The sequence below is a fragment of the Equus asinus genome, chromosome 10 (assembly GCF_041296235.1).
Source record: "Equus asinus isolate D_3611 breed Donkey chromosome 10, EquAss-T2T_v2, whole genome shotgun sequence".
NCBI classification, from domain to species: Eukaryota; Metazoa; Chordata; class Mammalia; order Perissodactyla; family Equidae; genus Equus; species Equus asinus.
The window spans coordinates 12,943,537-12,960,846 of NC_091799.1; the positions used below are offsets into that span (position 1 = coordinate 12,943,537).

A 17,310-nucleotide genomic window follows, 5' to 3' on the forward strand; every position below is an offset into this window, starting at 1 on the left:
CCAGTGGCTTCGAGTATTGGCAGCCTGATCGACCCATTACGAAATTCCCCATCACCGTTTCACTGGATCATTTTAACTGCCGTTAACGATGGTAACTTCCATCCACGTCTCACTAAGGATTGCAAATTGGTGATTTGCTGATTCTAATTTTACTTCTGCCTTTATTTTCTGGAATTTTCCCCTAGGGTATCACTTTCTTTATCAACTCTTTGGTTACCCTGAAATGCCGTTCATACAGGAAAGGCAGAATAAATGCTCTGTTCTTCCGTCTCCCGACCTGTTTTCAGAATAAGGAGTCGGGGCTCATCAACTTCCAAAGGGATTTTTTAAAAGTCAGAGATTAAAAAAATATATCAATACGGCCTCATGAATTTTAATGTATTTGATGTCTTTCAGTCAATTGCATTCATTATTTTTTGAGGCTCAGGATTTCCCATACCTGGTCAGGAGGAAATCAAGTTGTTGGCAGGGCCACGCTCCCTCCAGAAGCGCCGGGAGGACTCTGCTCCAAGCCCCTCTCCTCGCCGCTGTGGGCTGCCGGCTGTGACGGCTTGTGGCTGCATCACTCCCGTCTCTGCGTCTGTCTCCACGTGGCCTCTCCTCTTCTCCTTGTATCTCTCCTCTGTGTGTCTCTAGTGACACTTGTCATCGGATTTAGGGCCCAGATAATCCAAGATCATCTCCTCGTCTCGAGATCCTCAGTTAATTACATCTGCAAAGACTCCTTTTCCGTATAAGGTCACATTCACAGCTGTCAGGGATGTGATGTGGACACAGCTTTTTGGGGTCCACCTTCAACCCACTGTAAACCCTAACACAGAAATCGGTCCAGGAAAAGTGGAAGCCAGGATTGGTTATTTGGCTGGGCTGTGGCTAAAAGCATTGAAGATACAGCTTGTCTTAGGATATGGCTGAGTAACCTGTCTCCTGTGGTCCCCTGGAGTGACAAGCCTGGTCGAAGGCTCTGGAGGACCAAGGAGCGGTGCCAAAAAGAGAAGTGAATGGCTATGGTGCCGGAAACCTTTTTGATGGCTCTTCAAGAAAGAGAATAAAAAGCTAAGATTCCTACATTTTAGTCCAAGACGCAGACGGACACCCAAGGATACCATCTGCCAGAGCAAAGGTGTGGCGTCTCGGAAGGCAGAGGCCGTGGGTTGTCCTCAGGCAGGGAGAAGGCTGGCCTTTAACGGGGGAACGGCCACTTGTGCCAGCGCAGAGGCTCCCAAGGGAGCAAGCGTGGCGGGCACGTGTCCTGCGTGTTGATCTAAATGTCCCCTTCCCGCATCTCGTGGCCCCATTCCTTCCCAATCAGGGCCCTGGTCTTTCCCGGAAGACTTGCTGGCTGGAGGACTCAGCCTTCCCTGGAGCTCCTCCACGTTTTCTGCTTTGCAGCTGGGGGGACGAAAGTCTCATTATTCAGTGATCCCCCTTATTCGAGGGTTCCAAGACCCCTGTGGATGCCTGAAACCCCGGATAGTACTGAGCCCTGTAGATACTAGGTTTTTTCCTACACATATGGCCCTATGATAAAGTTTAATTGATAAATCAGGCATAGAAGAAATTGACAATAACCAATAATAAAATAGAACAATTATAACAAGGTGCTGTAATAAAAGTTACTGCAGATCTTAGCACCCCCAGCATACGATTTTTTTCCTTTCCTTAAGTGGAGAACTTTCACCTTTTCACTTAAAGGAACCACTTTGTGGCATCTCGTTGGCATATCCAAATCGCCAGCATCACTTTTCTTGCGCTTTGGGGCCATTATTGAGTAAAATGAGGGTTCCACGAACACAAGCACCGCGATACCACGACAGTCAGTCCGACAACCGAGATGGCTGCTCAGTGACTAATGGGCGGGGGCGCCTACAGCGCGGATCCACCGGACATAGGGAGGATTCACGTCCCGGGTGGGACAGAGCGGGACAGTGCGAGATTTCATCACGCCACTCAGAGCGGCACTCAATTTAAGACTTACGAATCATTTACTTCTAGAATTTTCCATTTAATATTTTTGGACCTGGACCTCAGTTGACTGCGGGTAACTGAAACTGCAGGAAGTGAACCCGCGGACACGGGGGACTGCGGTATGTGCTCTGAAAAGCCGCTCCGGCTTTTGAACGTCTCCTTAGGGGGTGATGAGTCCCCCTCAGCCCTCCCTGACTCTCTCCCATGCACCCCAGCTGCCTGCCACAGTCGCCCGTTTCCGTGGCTCTAACAGTCACCCTTCCCCGCCCCCCTTCAAACGTCTGGGATGCTGCACCCCCAGCCAGTTCTCATCCACAGGCGTCCCACCCAGGTCACCACCGGGACTAGTTCTAACACTTGCTCCCCCGTGCAGGGGCTCTCCGTGCTCCACGTACTGTCAGCGGTGGCATTCCTGCTGCCAACTGGCCGAGGCCAGCCGGTCCCTAATAGCAGCTACAGTCTGCCTGGGACGCCCCCCCTCCAGGCACCAAGTGTTGGGAGTAGGGGGTGGGGGGCAGGAGAACACTGGGTGTTGGGGGAACACAGCCAACAGCAGCATCTGTTTTGCCTGAGAGGAAAGGCAGGTGGTATGGCTAGGAAGTCATCAGGCCGCTCCTGGACCCTGGCTTAGGGGGCCACTGGGCCAGGGCAGCAGGAGGAGAGGGCACAGCTGGGCTGTGTGTGGCTGGTGCCGGCTGCTACAGCCGAGACCTATCATGATGGCAGCAACGAGAAAAATCCAAGGTGTGGGCCCTGGAAGCCGAGATGAGTGGGGTTCATGACGTTGCAGCTGCCGAGGCAGGACAGCCGGTCAGTCAGTTGGCGGTTCAGGTGGGTTGTGAGAACTTTGACCTGCATCTTGACCCTGGAGGGATGGGAGAGAGGCGGCCTTGGGTGAGTCAGGAGAGAAGGTAGGTACCCAGAAATACAGTAAAACAGGTGCCTGGTGAGGCTCCAGTTAAAATGTGCAGAGTAGGAGACGCCCGCTCTCTCTGTGTTGATGGACACGTCTTTCCCGAGGGACAGACCCCTTGTTCAGGCCCCAGTAGCAAGAGTGTGAGCACGAACCTCAAAGAGTGACCCCCTGAGCCCACACTGGAGGCAGGAGGGGCTTGGGAGGACCCAGGCCAGCTGGGCCAGGCTCCGAGCCAAGGTCTCAGGTGACAGAAACGGCCTGTGGCCTACAGAGGCTGGATGTGCCCCCTCCCTGCTGTCCCCTGGCAGGGACGGACTGGCGCCCCACAGCACCCCTTTGTGGCAGAAATGCTGGGACCCCCAGGTAGGTTGCCTTCTGGAATGAGGAAGGCCGTGGGGGTTGGGACAGTTCAGGAAGTGGAGACCCGCCACTGGACGATGGGAGCTCTGACTTCCTGGATCAAAGCTCCTGGCTGGGAAGACACTTGAGCCAGGACTGCATTCAACCCCGAGGTGGCAGAGGGTCAGGCCGTCCTGAGGACTGTGCACGCGTCCGTCTCACTGACCCTGCGGTGCAGCCTCTGCCCTGGCTACACCGTTCTGCCTTCACAGATGAGGAGTCTGACTCTCAGACACTTAAGCCTCTTGCCCAAGTGCACAGAGGGACTGGGTGGAACTCGGGAGCCCTCGCTCATGACCTTTTTCTCTCTGGGGGAGGCCCCGGCCCTCCTAGGGTAGGGTCAACCCAAGGACATGTGAAGTGCTGGAGAGGCAGGATCGTGGGGGTCCTCTCTAGGGGCTCCAGGTTTCCAGAGGTCACCCCTACGGCCCTCTCTGGGTCCCGTTACACCGCACAGAGGGCTCTGTGATGGGGCGTCTTCCCGCCGAGCCGGCTCCTGGGACCAGCGGAAGCTGCGGTATTGGACCATTATTTTCTCCCACTAGAGGGAGCCAAGAAACCTGTAAAGACCCCCACAGGGTAATCCCTCCCTCTGAGCTCCCCTAGGTGACCTGTGAGATCACTCAGCCGCCGGGGCCCTGCTAGGGCTGGGGTGGTCACCACATCATGTCAGGAGGAAGCCTAGGAGTGTGCGTGGGAGGCGGGTGGAGCCTCAAGATGTCTGCAGGGGCTGAGCTCTGCTCCGAAACAACACGGTGCCCTCTGGGACTCCTGGGACCTGCTTAGGAGGCCAGAGGCCTGAGTGCAGCCTATGCTGCCCCCACCCCTCTGAGACCTCCCTCCTGACTGTGATAATCCTGGGTCAGCTCCATCTCCCCACTGGGAGCAGGGTTTATGAAGCCAGGTGCTCAGGAAGCGTTTCCTGAATGAATGGATGGATAGGCAGATGGATAGATGGATGGATGGATGGGTGGGTGGGTGGATGGATGGATGGATGGATGGATGGATGGTTGGGTGGATGGGCGGATGGATGGATGGGTGGATGGGCAGATAGATGGATGGATGGTTGAGTGGGTGGATAGACAGGCGAATTGGTAGATGGATGGATGGATGGATGGGTGGGTGGATGGGTAGATGGATGGATAGATGGATGTATGGATGGGTGGGTGGGTGGATGGGTAGATGGATGGCTGGGCGGGTGGATGGATAGGCTGATGGGTAGATGGATACACGGATGGGTGGATTGATGATGGATGCAAAGATGGGTGGGTGAAAGAATGAATTCATGCGGGGCAGCGTGCTGGGCACTGGGAGGACACGAAGGAGTTGAGTCTACAAGCCAGGCCCAGAAGAGCCCACAGTCCACCCCACACCCAGGTGGATGTCTCCAAGCAGGGCACCGAAGGGGCACTGAGGAGGCAGGAGACGGTCCCCAAGGGAAGAGATGGCTGAGATGGACTTTAGAAAAAACATATTTCCCGAGCTGAGCGGGCTCCCGTGGGCCCAGGACTGGAGACGCTTGGTGGTGGTGGCGGGACGAGCAGTTCACTTGCAGGGTGGGAGTTAGGAGATGGCGTGAATTCAGCTGAGCGGCTGTGACGGGGCGCAGGGGGCTGGAAATCGTGCCCAGGAGGCTGGCTGTGCTCAGAGGGCAAAGGGAGCCAAGGGCGGTTTTCATTTGTTTGTTTTTTAATGTAACAGCTTTATTGAGATAAAACTACACAATCCATGCATTTAAAGTGCACAATTTAATAGCTTTTAGTATCTTCACAGAGTTGTGCAGACATCACTACCAGCCATTTCCAGAACTTTCATCTTCCCAAACTGAAGTTCTGTCCCCATTAATCCCTAGCTCCCCATTCCCTCCCCCGGCCCCTGGTAACCGCGGTTCTATTTTCTGTCTTTACAGATGTACTGATTCTGGACATTTCACATAAATGGTGTCACGTCATAGGTAACCTTTGGTGACAGGCTTATTTCACTGAGCAGAATGTTTTCAAAGTTTGTGCGTGCTGTAGCGTGTGTCCCAACTTCACTCCTTTTTATGGCTGAATGACATTCCATCGTGTGGATGGACCACATTTTGTTTATTCGTTGTTCATCGATGGACACTTGGGTTGTGTCCCCCTTTTGGCTATTGTGAATAGTGCTTCTATGCACATGGGTGTGCAAGCTGGTGTGTGGACACAGGCTGGGGTCTGAGCAGCAGGGAGCATGGCCATCTTTGTGGGTTAGAAGGGTCGCTCCTTCTAACGAGGGGTGGTGGGCAGGGGTCCGGTGGGGAGGGGAGACCAGGAAGCCTCCGTCCAGCCTCGGGGGGTGTGATTGCAGCCACTCTCCTCAGCTCCCAGCACGCACAGCAGAGCCTGCCTTTGTTACAAGTCTCCCCGGAACAGGCAAAACTTGCCCCGTTCTGAGATGATGGAGGAGAAAAATCTCCATCATCTAAGTCTTGGCTTCCACTGATGTGGCTCTGGACCCGGCGCTAAATCCTTTACATTCACGTCCCCTAGAAACCCCTCCATGGGTGGGGGGGTGGGGGGGGTGTCTCGTGAAACCCATTTCCTGGGTGAAAAAACAGAAGACGCATGCCCTCTGCAATGTCACACGGCTGGAGGAGCAGCGCCCAGGCTTCCTAATGTGTCAGCAGCCACAAACCACGTGTGGCTTCTGCGCTCTTAAATGTGGCTACTCTGACTGTGGAGCTGAACTTTTAATTGTATTTAATTTTAATTAACATTTGATACTCAATTCAATTTTTGGCAAACTTTTAAGTATATTTGAAATGACTGGGTGCACGAATCTACTTTTTCAGGGATAAATTTTGGGGCTGGCCCGGTGGCTCAGCAGTCAAGTGCGCACATTCCGCTTCAGCAGCCCGGGGTTCACCGGTTCGGATCCCGGGTGCAAACATGGCACCGCTTGTCAAGCCATGATGTGGCAGGTGTCCCACATATAAAGTAGAAGAAGGTGGACATGGATGTTAGCTCAGGACCAGTCTTCCTCAGCAAAAAGAGGAGGATTGGCAGCAGTTAGCTCAGGGCTAATCTTCCTCAAAAAAAAAAAGGATAAATTTTACGAAACCTAAATACAGATCAAATGTTTCTGATGACATTTAGTGTCCAAGTTGAAATGTGCTGTAGGTTGTCGACACAAAATAACCCATAACCATCCTATAGATAAGAGCAATAAGGTGAGGTTTACTTGAGCCAAACAGGATTCTAACCCGGGAAGGCATTTTCCAGAAAGGAAGAAAATATTTTCGGTACACTCTTACACCTTTTCTACAACAAAGAACTTAGATTAAACACGCCCAGGACACATATGCATCAAAGTTTCAGAGAGGTATTCAGTTGCAAATTAGCAGGTCAACATGACCGTGATGTTGGGAAAAGGACTAACACAGGTGTTTGCTGGCGGCAGCTGGAGGGGAAGTCTGCACTCCTGTCTTAAGAGAGGGTGTTCTCTACGGTAGCGGCCAAAGCAGATGGACAGGGCGTGCTCCATAGGCCATAAGTCATGCTACTTTAGTTTAAGCTGAATCAGTTTTGAACCCAAACGGTTACCCCACATACCTCAATATGTGAAAATCTCTGTCGAAGTGTAAAATGCGCCAGATTTTGAAGACTTTACCATTGCAAGTGCACTGTAAAATATCTGATTAATAAGTTTTTCAGTTGATTACATGTTGAAATGATAGTAATTCAGATATATTGGATTAAATAAAACGCATTATTAAAGTGGGCTCCCCTTACAATGAGCTACTCTTCAGCCATAAAAAGGAGTGAAGTGCCTGTTGACACACGCTACGACTCGCGTGCACCGTGAGGACGTTATGCCAGTGGAAGAAGCTGGATGCAAAACGCCACGTACTGTGTGATCCCAGGTATGTGGAAGGTCCAGAGCAGGCAAGACCATAGACACAGAAAGTGGACTGGGGCTGGCAGGGTGTGGGGTGACAGCCAGCGGGTCCGGGCTGTCTTTCTGGGGGCAATGAGAACATTCTAGAATTCAGAGCGCTCGCTCTGTGGCCTCCCAGCAGGGTCTGGCAGACACCTCCCCTTTGGGTGCTGACTGACTGCCCCACGAGGTGGTAGGGCTGCAGGGTGGCTGCAGGGCGGCTGCAGGGGCTGCCTCCCGCCCAGGTCGAAGGGCAGTGTTGCACACAGTACGGGTGGGGCCGACTTTGAACCCGGCTCTCCCTGGCTCTGGGGTCTGAATGCCACAGTGTGCTGCTGCCCTTTCAGTAAGAGCCAGAGCTTCCGATAGCCAGTGTCACAGCCGAGCCCGCCCAGGAACGTGCTCAGTGACGGCGGGCGGCCCGGGTCACCCCTCGAGTCCCATAGCTCACAGCCAGGGCAGGGGGCTTCCCTTCAGCCGCACTGGACTCCCACCACTGTGCATTGTTGAGGTGGCCAGTTGGTGCCATGAGAGGGCTCCCGCAGAAATCCAGAATCTACCCCAAATCCCTATTTCTCAGCCTCCTGCCTGCAAATGAGCCCCTTCTCTCCGTCCGTCCTCAAAGCCTTCAGTACCCCCGCTCCCTGACCCCGCAGGCGCCCCTGGAAGAGATCAAGAGATGGAAGCCTGGAGCAGGCTCAGAGGAAAGTGCCCTGAGCCGTGGTTAGGGGGGGCTCAGGCGGGGGCTCTTTGGGAGTGAGATGTCAGAGGTCACAGTTCAGAGTACATACCATGGACTCCAGCATTTGACTTAATTTTGAAAGTTGAAACAACAGGCAGTGAAAAGTCCATATTTTGCCTTTTCAAACAAAATGTAACCAGCCCGCACCCAACCATCCAGCGGGGCGTAATCTGACTCCACGGCGGGCCAGATGGTCTTTTTCTACACCTATAGTTTCCCGGGAAATTGTGACAGCTGAATTTGCATGATGTAGCCACAAATGGAATTTGCAAAATGCGTGTGTTCATGTGGTTTGGACGTGAGAATAATTCCTTCACCCAGTCATGTTGGGAAGAGTCAAAACATTCACTTCCCTTCCTCCATGAACAAAGCCAGTGCTCAGTAAATACTTTCCGGACAGAGGATGTGGGAGGAACGAATGGAGGGATGGATGGAGGGTGGATGGAGGGAGATGGGAGGGGTGGGTGGGATGGATGGAGGGTAGGTGGAGGCATGTGGCAGGGATGGGTGGGTGAATGGGTGGGACGTATGGGGGGATATGGGAGGGATGGGTGGGGGAATGGGTGGGATGGATGGGGGGTTGCAGAGGGATTTGGGAGTGGTGGGTGGGAGATGTCCGGATTCTGGCTTCTGTGGAGGGCCTTTGCAGGAGAATCTCTCGCTACATCCCTGAGATCCTGCCCATGGAATTAAGAGCCGCCTCGGCATGGGCCCCATTGACAAGAAGCACTGAGACCTTGCAGCAGCTCTTGAAGTTGGTGGGGGAAACCTGGGCTGAGAAAGCCCCTGGTCCGGCTGCGCAGTTCTCTGAGGAGGCCCATGTGGAAAGGAACAGTCTCAGATGTTTGGATGGGCAGAGAAATTTCTCCAGACCCTCCACTGCAGCACGCACCACGCACAACACGTGAAGACACACACATTCCTGCTCAGAGCAGTGCCGTCCCAGGAATGAGGACTCCAGCTGGCGAGGGCGGGTCCGGGGAGCCCAGGAGGCCTGTGGGGCGGTCGTGGACTCAGACTCCTCCTGTGCTGCTGTCCTTGAACCTCTATCATCAGCCGGAAGCAAAAGCAAAGTCCTCAGCTGGAGGCATCGGAGGAGACCGACCCCTCCTGGACCCGGGTTCAAATTCCCGCTCTGCCAGACGCCCAACCTTGGGCAAGTCACTCAAGCTCTGCGAACCTTTACCTGTAAGACACATATGACAGTGGTGCCTCCCCCAGGGCGTGGTGCACCTGGCACAGCACCTGGAGGGCAGGCAGGGCTCTGAGTGGGAGCTGGACGGTCACTCCCTGTGTGAGTGTGTCCAGAGAGTGAAGCAGCGGTGGGGAGCACAGGCCTGCCTCCCACAAGGCCTCTCAGCCTGCCCTCCTCCAAAGGCCTCCTCCCTGGGACCCACGGACCCCACGGCCACCAGGCTTGCAGGAGCTCGAGGCTGGGTGGCAGCACTTCCATACCCAATCCTCTGCCAGCTCAGACATAGGCTGTCTCCCCAGCGGCCGCTTTCCAGCCAACCCTGCTGCTACTGTCCGTGCCTGTGCCATCTCTGAGTGGGGTGTGTGCGTGCAAGTGTGTGCATGTGCATGCATGTCTGTGCACCTGTGTGTGTGCATGCCTCTTCAGGCACTGCATTCCGTGGTCGAGTCAGGATCTCCATGTTTTAGATGCCACAGCATTTTCCCTTCTCCCTTGTCACCCACCCACCCAAGTCATCACGTCAAGAGACAGCAGGAAGTTCCAGGCATGGAAACCCCTTTCAACAGCAACATTTGGGTGCTTGGGCAGGGCCGGGTGGCCTGGCGCCTGGACCCGCTCCTTCACGCGTTGCTGAGTGACACCGGGCAGCTCACCAAGGTGCTTGGTGCGTGGGTGTCTGTGTTTAACACTCAGGACAATGACAGCTATGATAGCTGTGAGGCTTCAAGAAGGCACGTACGCAGACCTGAGGCCGGCGCTCAGTGCTCTAGAAAAGGGAGTGGCTATCACAGTCCTGAACATCGTAGGAAGAAAATGAGCCGAAAGTGACACTGTGCCACTTGCAAGTGCAAATGTGATGTAGTGTGATGTTATACTTTCACATAATGATGTTAAAATATGCTACGAATCAATAAATAGATTATATCGCCTATTTGTAACGGCTTAACACATTTCTGCGACTTCTGTGAAAGAATATATCGGATGTTAAAGTCGTAGCTGGAGTGCTTCGCCAAGCTGTTGGTTTATTCATTTGGTGTTTCATTCAACAACGACTTTTTGACCACCTCCTGTGGGCTGAGCCCAGTGTGCCGTGCTGGGCGTGAACTGGGGACAGAAGAGAAGGTCCCCGCTGGCATGGAGGTGACAGTCCAGAGGCTGAGCCTGAGCCAACCACCCGGCACACATGGTGGTGAGAAGTGCAGGGAAGCAGAGGGAGTCAGTAGGGGGAAAGGGTCAGTGGAGGAAGTGAGGGTGCCAGCCTCATGAGCAAGAGACCTTAGGGGGCTGCAGTGCAAAGGCCCTGAGGTAGGGGCTGCTGGGTGTAGCTGGAGAGCTGTGGGAATGAGCTCACATAGGGAGGTGGCATAACACGGGGCTTTCGAGGGAGGGAATCAGGTTTTACCTCTGGCGAGGGGAGCCCTAGAGGACTCTGCTCTGGGCAGGAGAGTGACTGGGGCTCACCAAGGTCTGACTGGGTCCTTGCTGGCCGCTGAGGACAGAGGCAGGGGTGACGGGGGTGCAGGTGGAGGCTGCTGAGGGATGCAGGGACGGGGCCTGTGATCCTCCTTCCGTCCTTTGGGGTAGGAGGCTGGCATGGGCCCTTGCTGCCCTGGGTTTCCTCCACACCCGCCTCTCCCACGGACATCTCTCTCACTAAAGATGACATCACTGCCGGCGCTGAAGGCGGGCCAGGCGGAGGTGCAGCCTCCAGGCCCGCTCACTTGCAGCCTGCATGCTTGTCTGCCGCCTGCCCCCCGCACAACATGCAATGGCACTGCGCCCTCGGAGGTGAGCCCCGGCAGTCCTGGCACACAGCCCTGAGCCCGAGAGGAGGCGGATGGCAGCAGGGTTCTCTGGATCTGCGTCCCCTCTTCATGATCCGCACCCGGAGTTGACAGCCTGGACCTGCTCAGTACGCCCACACCAAGAGTTTCGTCCAGGTCTCATTCATTCGTTTACATCCAGCCTGCCGACAGAGCCTCCGGAGGACCCTGGGAGTTACATGGGCAATGGAATGTCCCCAGTGTCCAGATTAGGAACCTGGGGGTCAGCGAGGCCTTGTGATGCTCAGGACCACACAGTGGCGAGGCCCACGTCTCCCGACTCATCTAGTCTCAAGGCTAAAACCCCAGATTCCCCAGCAGCTGGGCAGCAAGCCGGCCCAAGGGGCAGCCAAGGCGGCGACAGTGCCCTCTGCAACCACCAGGGGGCAGCAGGTGACCGTCTGCATTGCCTGCTGGCTGATGCCTGTGTCCCAGACCTGGGCTCCTCTTGGCTGGTTCTCTGCCCAGGGAGGAAGGCCAAGGGCAGCGAGGACAGAGCCCCGGCTCTTGAGGAGGGAGGGAGACACAGGCATTGAGAGAGCACCGTGAATAGGGCTCAGGGGAGGAGCTAGGGGAGCCCCACTTGGCCCCAAGCACTGTGCAAAGTCTCCCAATGATTAACTGGTTCATTCCCCACAGGTAATTCTGATGGGGTGAGGGGCTCCCCATTCCACGGAGGAGCGGGGCGCTGCCAGGGGAAGGAGGCTGTGCGGGTTCTCAGAGCCGGGGAGGAGGGGCAAGCCTCTGTGCCCTGCTCTGCGATTTCTCCACGGATGCTGGAGGAGGCCGCATGTGGCTGGATTACCTGTTTTTGTCTCAGGCAAGGCAGGCTCGATCTCGCCCCCCAGGCAGGTTCTTTCCTTGCATGGTCACCCAGGTGCCGCACCCACTGCCTCAGAGGGATGCCTGGACAGGAGCTTGGGGCTCACTGGTCACTTGGCCTGGCTTACTCCAGCCAAGGTCACTCTTCGCAAGGCCAGGGTGTGCCCTGGGAGGCCAGCTCCGCCCCCACCTATCTCAGTTGGCCAGACCCTGGCCTGGGCCCCACGTGTTATCTGCACTGTGGGAAGGGATGGGTCTGACTCTCTGCAGAGCCCGGGTCTCTGAACAGAGGGCCCAGGGATCCAGTCTGGGCTGACGGTGAGCTGGGGGTGTCACCCTGCTCTAGCCCCTGGAATGCCAAGGGAGGAGGAGGAGTGGGCCATGGGGGCAGCTGCCCAGTGCTGCCCAGCTAATGCAGGCCCAAGGTTCAGCCACCAGCGTCCAGGGCGATTGGTCACCCCCACCCTCCACCCCATGACTGAGCCCGTCTCTGAGAGGGGCTCAGACTTGCCCAGGGTGGCCCAGCACACCAGTGGTGAGAGCCCGGGGCCCCTGACAGCTGAACGAGGAGCCACATCATTTCTCTGTCAGATCAGCTCTTTAATGTCCTTGAAGCCCTCCCACTGTCACAGGAGGTCAGCTACAGAGAACGCAGCCCCTCCCAGAGGGCGTGGCCCAGGAAGGAGTTCAGGGCAGGGTCACCGGACCCTGCAGCCAGCATGGGGGCGGGCGCACCCAGGGCTCGTCCGGCCTCATCTCCGTCCCTCTCTCCACTTACTTATCTCACATATTCCGTCTCGGACGCCAGGAGTTGCCCTCTGGGCGGCTACGAGTGGCCGGGCCTCTGGGTCATAAAGCAGGGGAATCCGGCCTTTGTGCGGAGTCGGGGGGCTTCCTGCGGGTCCCCGGCCAGGGAGGCAGATGGAAAGGGGGATCTGGGCGCGTCCTCGGCTGGCGCGCCTCCAGCCTCGAGGGACTCCGCGGGGGCCGCTTGATGAACAAAGGGGACGTGGGGGGCCCTCAGACCCTCTCCTGGGTCTCTCCGTCCGGAAGGGCCATGTAGAGGCGCCCAGCGCGACACGGGCCACCTCCTGATCTCCAGGAGGGGAACGCAGGAGAAACGCAGAGACAACGACGCGGCCATCACTCCACCGGCGAGGTCGCTCGCCCCGAGGGCAGAGCTCCCCAAAAGTCCGGGTGCTCCTCGGAGAAAGTCGGGCGGCCCCGGAACCCGGCCGCGCTGCAGCGCCCCCCCGCCCGCCGCAACTTTGGCGGGCGGCAGCGGGGCAGGAAGTCGGGGGGCGGGGGCGGCGCTTGGGGCGCAGGGAGGTGCCAGGCGAGCGCGCCGGCCCCGCCCCGCCCCGCCCCGCCCGTGGCCGCGCCCCCGCGCCCCCGAGCGCCGGAGCCACCGAGCGGCTGAGCCGGAGCGCCCGGCGCGGAGCGCGGAGCCCGCAGGCGGGGCGAACAAAGCGGCGGCGGCGAGGGCGGCCAGGCCCCGGACGCGCGGAGCGAGCGACCCGCCGGGCCTTTGTCTCGGGCGGGGCAGGAGCGGTGGCGGCCGCGGGGCGCCCCGAGCGCAGAATGCGGCGCCCGGCCGGGCGGATCGCGGAGCGCTGCGGCGGGCGCCGTGGAGTCCGGCCCGGAGCCCGGAGGGACTTGTGTGTGTGAAGGGGGGATCCGGCGAGCTGCCCGGCGCCCACCCCGCGGCCGCACGTGGGCGGGAGCGGCGGCCCGCGAGGAGCCGGAGAAGGAGGAGGAAGAGGAGGGGACGCGCGGCGGCGCAGCGGGGACCCGGGGCCGCCCGCGAGAAGCCCCGCCCCGGCCGCCGAGCCCCGCGCGGGCGGGCGGGATGCCCCGCGGCCGCCGCACTTTGGCCGGAGCGCTGCCCTGAGCCGGCCGGCCCAGCGGCCGCGCGGGCGGGCGCCGCGGGCGCCATGGAGCAGTGGCGGCAGTGTGGCCGCTGGCTCATCGACTGCAAAGTCCTGCCGCCCAACCACCGGGTCGTGTGGCCCTCGGCCGTGGTCTTCGACCTGGCACAGGCGCTGCGCGACGGCGTCCTGCTGTGCCAGCTGCTGCACAACCTCTGCCCCGGCTCCATCGACCTCAAGGACATCAACTTCCGGCCGCAGATGTCCCAGGTGAGGGTCCGGGCGCGCCGGGAGGGGCCCTGTGTCCGGGTGTTCGAGCCGCGGGCGCTCCCCGGACACTGGCCGGAGCGGCGGCACGGGGAGCGGGGAGAGGGGGCGCGCCCCGGGGCTCGGAGCCGGCTCCTCCGAGGGGCGGCCCGGGAAGCGCGAAGTTGCCCGAAGTGCCCCCAGCCTGGGGCGCGCCGCCGCCGCCCGCGGGCACTGCCCCAGAGCGCCCGTTGCCCGTCTGCGCTCCCCAGGGTGAGGGCCGACCCGGACCCGGGCGGCCGCCCCTCTCGCGGGCCTGGGCGCCGGGGCCCGCGAGTGCCCCTCCGGACCCCGGGCAGCCCGCCGCGCCGGGTGGCCTCGTCAGGCGTCGCGTCCTCCGGCTCCTTGCCTGGTGGCGGGACGCCGAGGAGGACGAGCAGGCGCCGCGGGGCTCGGGGCGCGGCCGGAGGGAGCGGGTGGGCCGGGCGCCGCCCCCTCGCCGGTCTCCCTCCTCCCGGCCCGGCGGGCGCGAGCGCCATCAGGCCCCCAGGGCCGCCTAACTTGGCAAGAGTGGCAGCCCCCATCGCCTCCCCAGCACCCTCAAGTGTGGCCTTTGTCGCGGCCGAGGCGCATGTGGCCACCGGCGACAGGAAAATGTCTGCTCGCCGGCAGGAGCTGCCTTTCTTGGCCCCTTAAAGGGAACTTGGCTAAGACGTAAGCAGAATGGAGGCTCCGGCTCTGCCCTCTGGGGGTCACAGAACCCCCACCTAGCACCCAAGGGGGCAGGGGGCCAGCCTGGGTCTGGCCAGCAGCTCCCAGGAGCGACCTTCCTGTTCACTCTGTAGCCCCTTTTTGCGTGGACCTCGGCGAGTGCCCGTGGACAACAGCCATTCACAAGTGTGACATCGGAAAACTGAGGGAGGGAGGGACGGAGTGAGTCACTGCTTTCCAGGCTGGGCTGCGTGGCCTCTGCCCTTTGGCTGTGACTACATTTCCAGGGGAATGGGGACACCCCCCTCCAGAGGGGGTGGGGGGTAAGGGGTGGCTGCTGACAAAGAAGAGCTCTGAGGGGACGGGGGGGCCACCCTCTTGCTCAGTAATGACAAGTGGGGACCAGAGCAGCGGATAGCCCCGCGAGGGAGTCCTGGCTGTGCCCGGCCTGGTCCTCAGGGCTCCCCGAAACCGGCGCCATCCTTAGGCAGCCCACGGTCCCTGGGGCCGTGCGCCCTACTGCAGAGTGCTCCCGGATCCAGCCCTCCGTCCTCACCCCTGGGGGCTGGAAAGTACTGGCTCCATTTTATGGCTGGAGAAACTGAGGGGGAAGTGCCGTGGAGGGTCGAGCTGGCCTGGGCGGGAGCGGCTGCTCTTGGCTGTGAACCGCAGGGGCTGCCCAGGCTTGCTGGCTCCTGGCGGGGTTCCCGGCTGATTGGCAGGGAGGCCGGGGCACAGGGCACAGCCTGGGGTGGGTGGGTGGGTCCGCCCAGCAGAGGCTGGGCCTGGCGGGCTGCTGGGTCCTGGGGCTACCCCTCCCCAGCTGGGGGTTGGGCAGGATGGAGGAGGAGGGGGCGCTGGCTGCGGCAGGTGGCTTGGCTTGGCCCCTGCAGTGCAAAGTGCAGAGGCTTCCTGGGGGCCCTGGGGCCAGCGGGGGGGGGGGGGCAGCAACACTGACACCTACACAGTCCCCCGGAGCCCCCTGCCCCAGCCCAGGTGAAGCCATGTTAAGTCGGCCTGGGTGGTAGGGAGAACCGGCTGAACGAGTGTCTGTGTGTCTTCATGGCCCCATGCTCTGATTGAAACCTGGCATTGTCACCTCTCAGGTAGGTGACCACCTCTGGGGCCTCAGTTTCCCCATCTGTTTAATAGGGACAGTAATAGTAGCCACCACCTCAGCCACGTTGTGAGGGTTTGACGAGTGAGGGCAGAGAATGTCCTCAGGGCAGTGCTGCATAAACCTTAGCCACTTCCGATGGTCTTTGGGACACTGGCAGTGTCGCCCTCGGCGCGGAGGGCTGGTCTCCCTGAGCTCAGCTCGTGGTCTCCTTGAGCTCGGCTCGCTGGAGTCTCATGGAGGGTGGGGCTGGTCACACGGATCTTTGTACATCTGTTGCTGCACCGCGGTGGCTGCAGGCGCTCCATGAACCCGCGTCCACTGGTTCGGGGGTTAGCTGGTGGCTCCCTCTGTACATTTACAGTTAAAGAAACAGTGCCCTTTCCCGCGGATGGCTGGGTGGGTTTGGGAGAGGAGCTCGGCCTGTCTGCCTGGCTGCCCTTTGTTATCAGGGAGCTCAGCAGCCCTGGAGGGGAGGGGAGATGTCCTCTTGGTCCACCGTGGCTGGATCACGAGAAAATCGTAGCTGCCCTTTCTTACTCACCTTACGATCCTGAGGGGGTACACCACTCTTGTTTCACAGATCAAGCGACTGAAGCTCAGAGAGGTCAAGGGACTTGCCCCAGGTCACACAGAGTAAGCAGCAAAACTAAGACACGAACTTTGGTCTCCCTTCTGGACTGTTTACACAAATTCTGACTTAAAGACTGCCATGAGCTGTCCTGCGGACTTTCTGATGGACGCTCCTGGCCAGCTGCTCGGGTGGTTGGTGGTGTGTCTGTTCTCACGGGAGGGGGGAGCCCATGCAAGCGCATGCCTGTGCTCTTGGGGATCTGGATACTTTGCCACAATCCGTCGGCAAGGCCTTTCCATCTCCTTGGTGTCCCAGCGTGCCCGGGACCCATCCAGCTCAAAGGCCTCCGGATGTCCTCTCGCTCCAGAATGCCAGGCTGGTGTCTCATGGTGACATGCTGTTTTCAGAAGATAGCATTTGGAGTGCTCCTCCTGTGAATTGATCTCAGCTTGGTTATTGGCCCTAAAGGAGCATAATAGCAATGTGCACTTATTGAGCACTTGTTGTCTCTGGAGCCGGGTACTAGGAGGTGTTCGTGGAGAGGTCCAGCTTGCCCCTTTGCCGAGCCCTCCCGGAGCTGGCGGGGTGTGCTTTATATTTTTATCCAAAATGCCTGGAAGCCACCTTGGGTTTAATTAAGCTAATTAGATATGGCCGCCACCTGCTGAGCCTAATCGGAGACTGCTTGTGTCTGGAGCAGCTTCGCTGGTGAGGTCCCGAGGTCCTGATTCCAGCAGACGGCCCTCGCATTTGCTCTGCGTTTGAACCTTGAGGCCACTGCCCCCCGGCCTCTGGCCCACGCCTCCCTGGCAGGCCGCCGCCTCGCAGCACAGATCGGGAAGCCAGTCTGCAGGGCCCACTGGGTTTCTCCCCTGCCTGTACCTCCAGCGTCAGCCCCTTCCCGTCCAGCCTCGCTGACACCCCAGCCTGCTCCCTCCGCCCGCGCCTTTTCTGTCACCGTCCATCACCTGCTGTGCCCTTGCCGGAAGACCTCCCCTCCTCTTGGCCTGGTTCTTCCAGTAGGAGCTA

At 59.0% G+C, this 17,310-nt stretch overlaps 1 protein-coding gene across 4 annotated transcripts in view; it reads left to right on the top strand.

Moving 5' to 3' along the window:
• Positions 1 to 13,130: 13,130 nt before the first annotated feature.
• VAV2 (vav guanine nucleotide exchange factor 2) overlaps positions 13,131 to 17,310 on the top strand; it is a 190,081-nt gene continuing 185,901 nt past the window's right edge. For 2 of the 4 annotated variants that reach the window (XM_070518422.1, XM_070518423.1), the window contains exon 1: positions 13,131 to 13,903. In XM_070518422.1, coding sequence (XP_070374523.1) covers positions 13,700 to 13,903 — 204 coding nt within the window. In that variant the 5' untranslated portion in view covers positions 13,131 to 13,699. The remainder of the gene's footprint in view (positions 13,904 to 17,310) is intronic. The other 2 variants (XM_070518424.1, XM_044778447.2) reach the window with 1 other exon arrangement.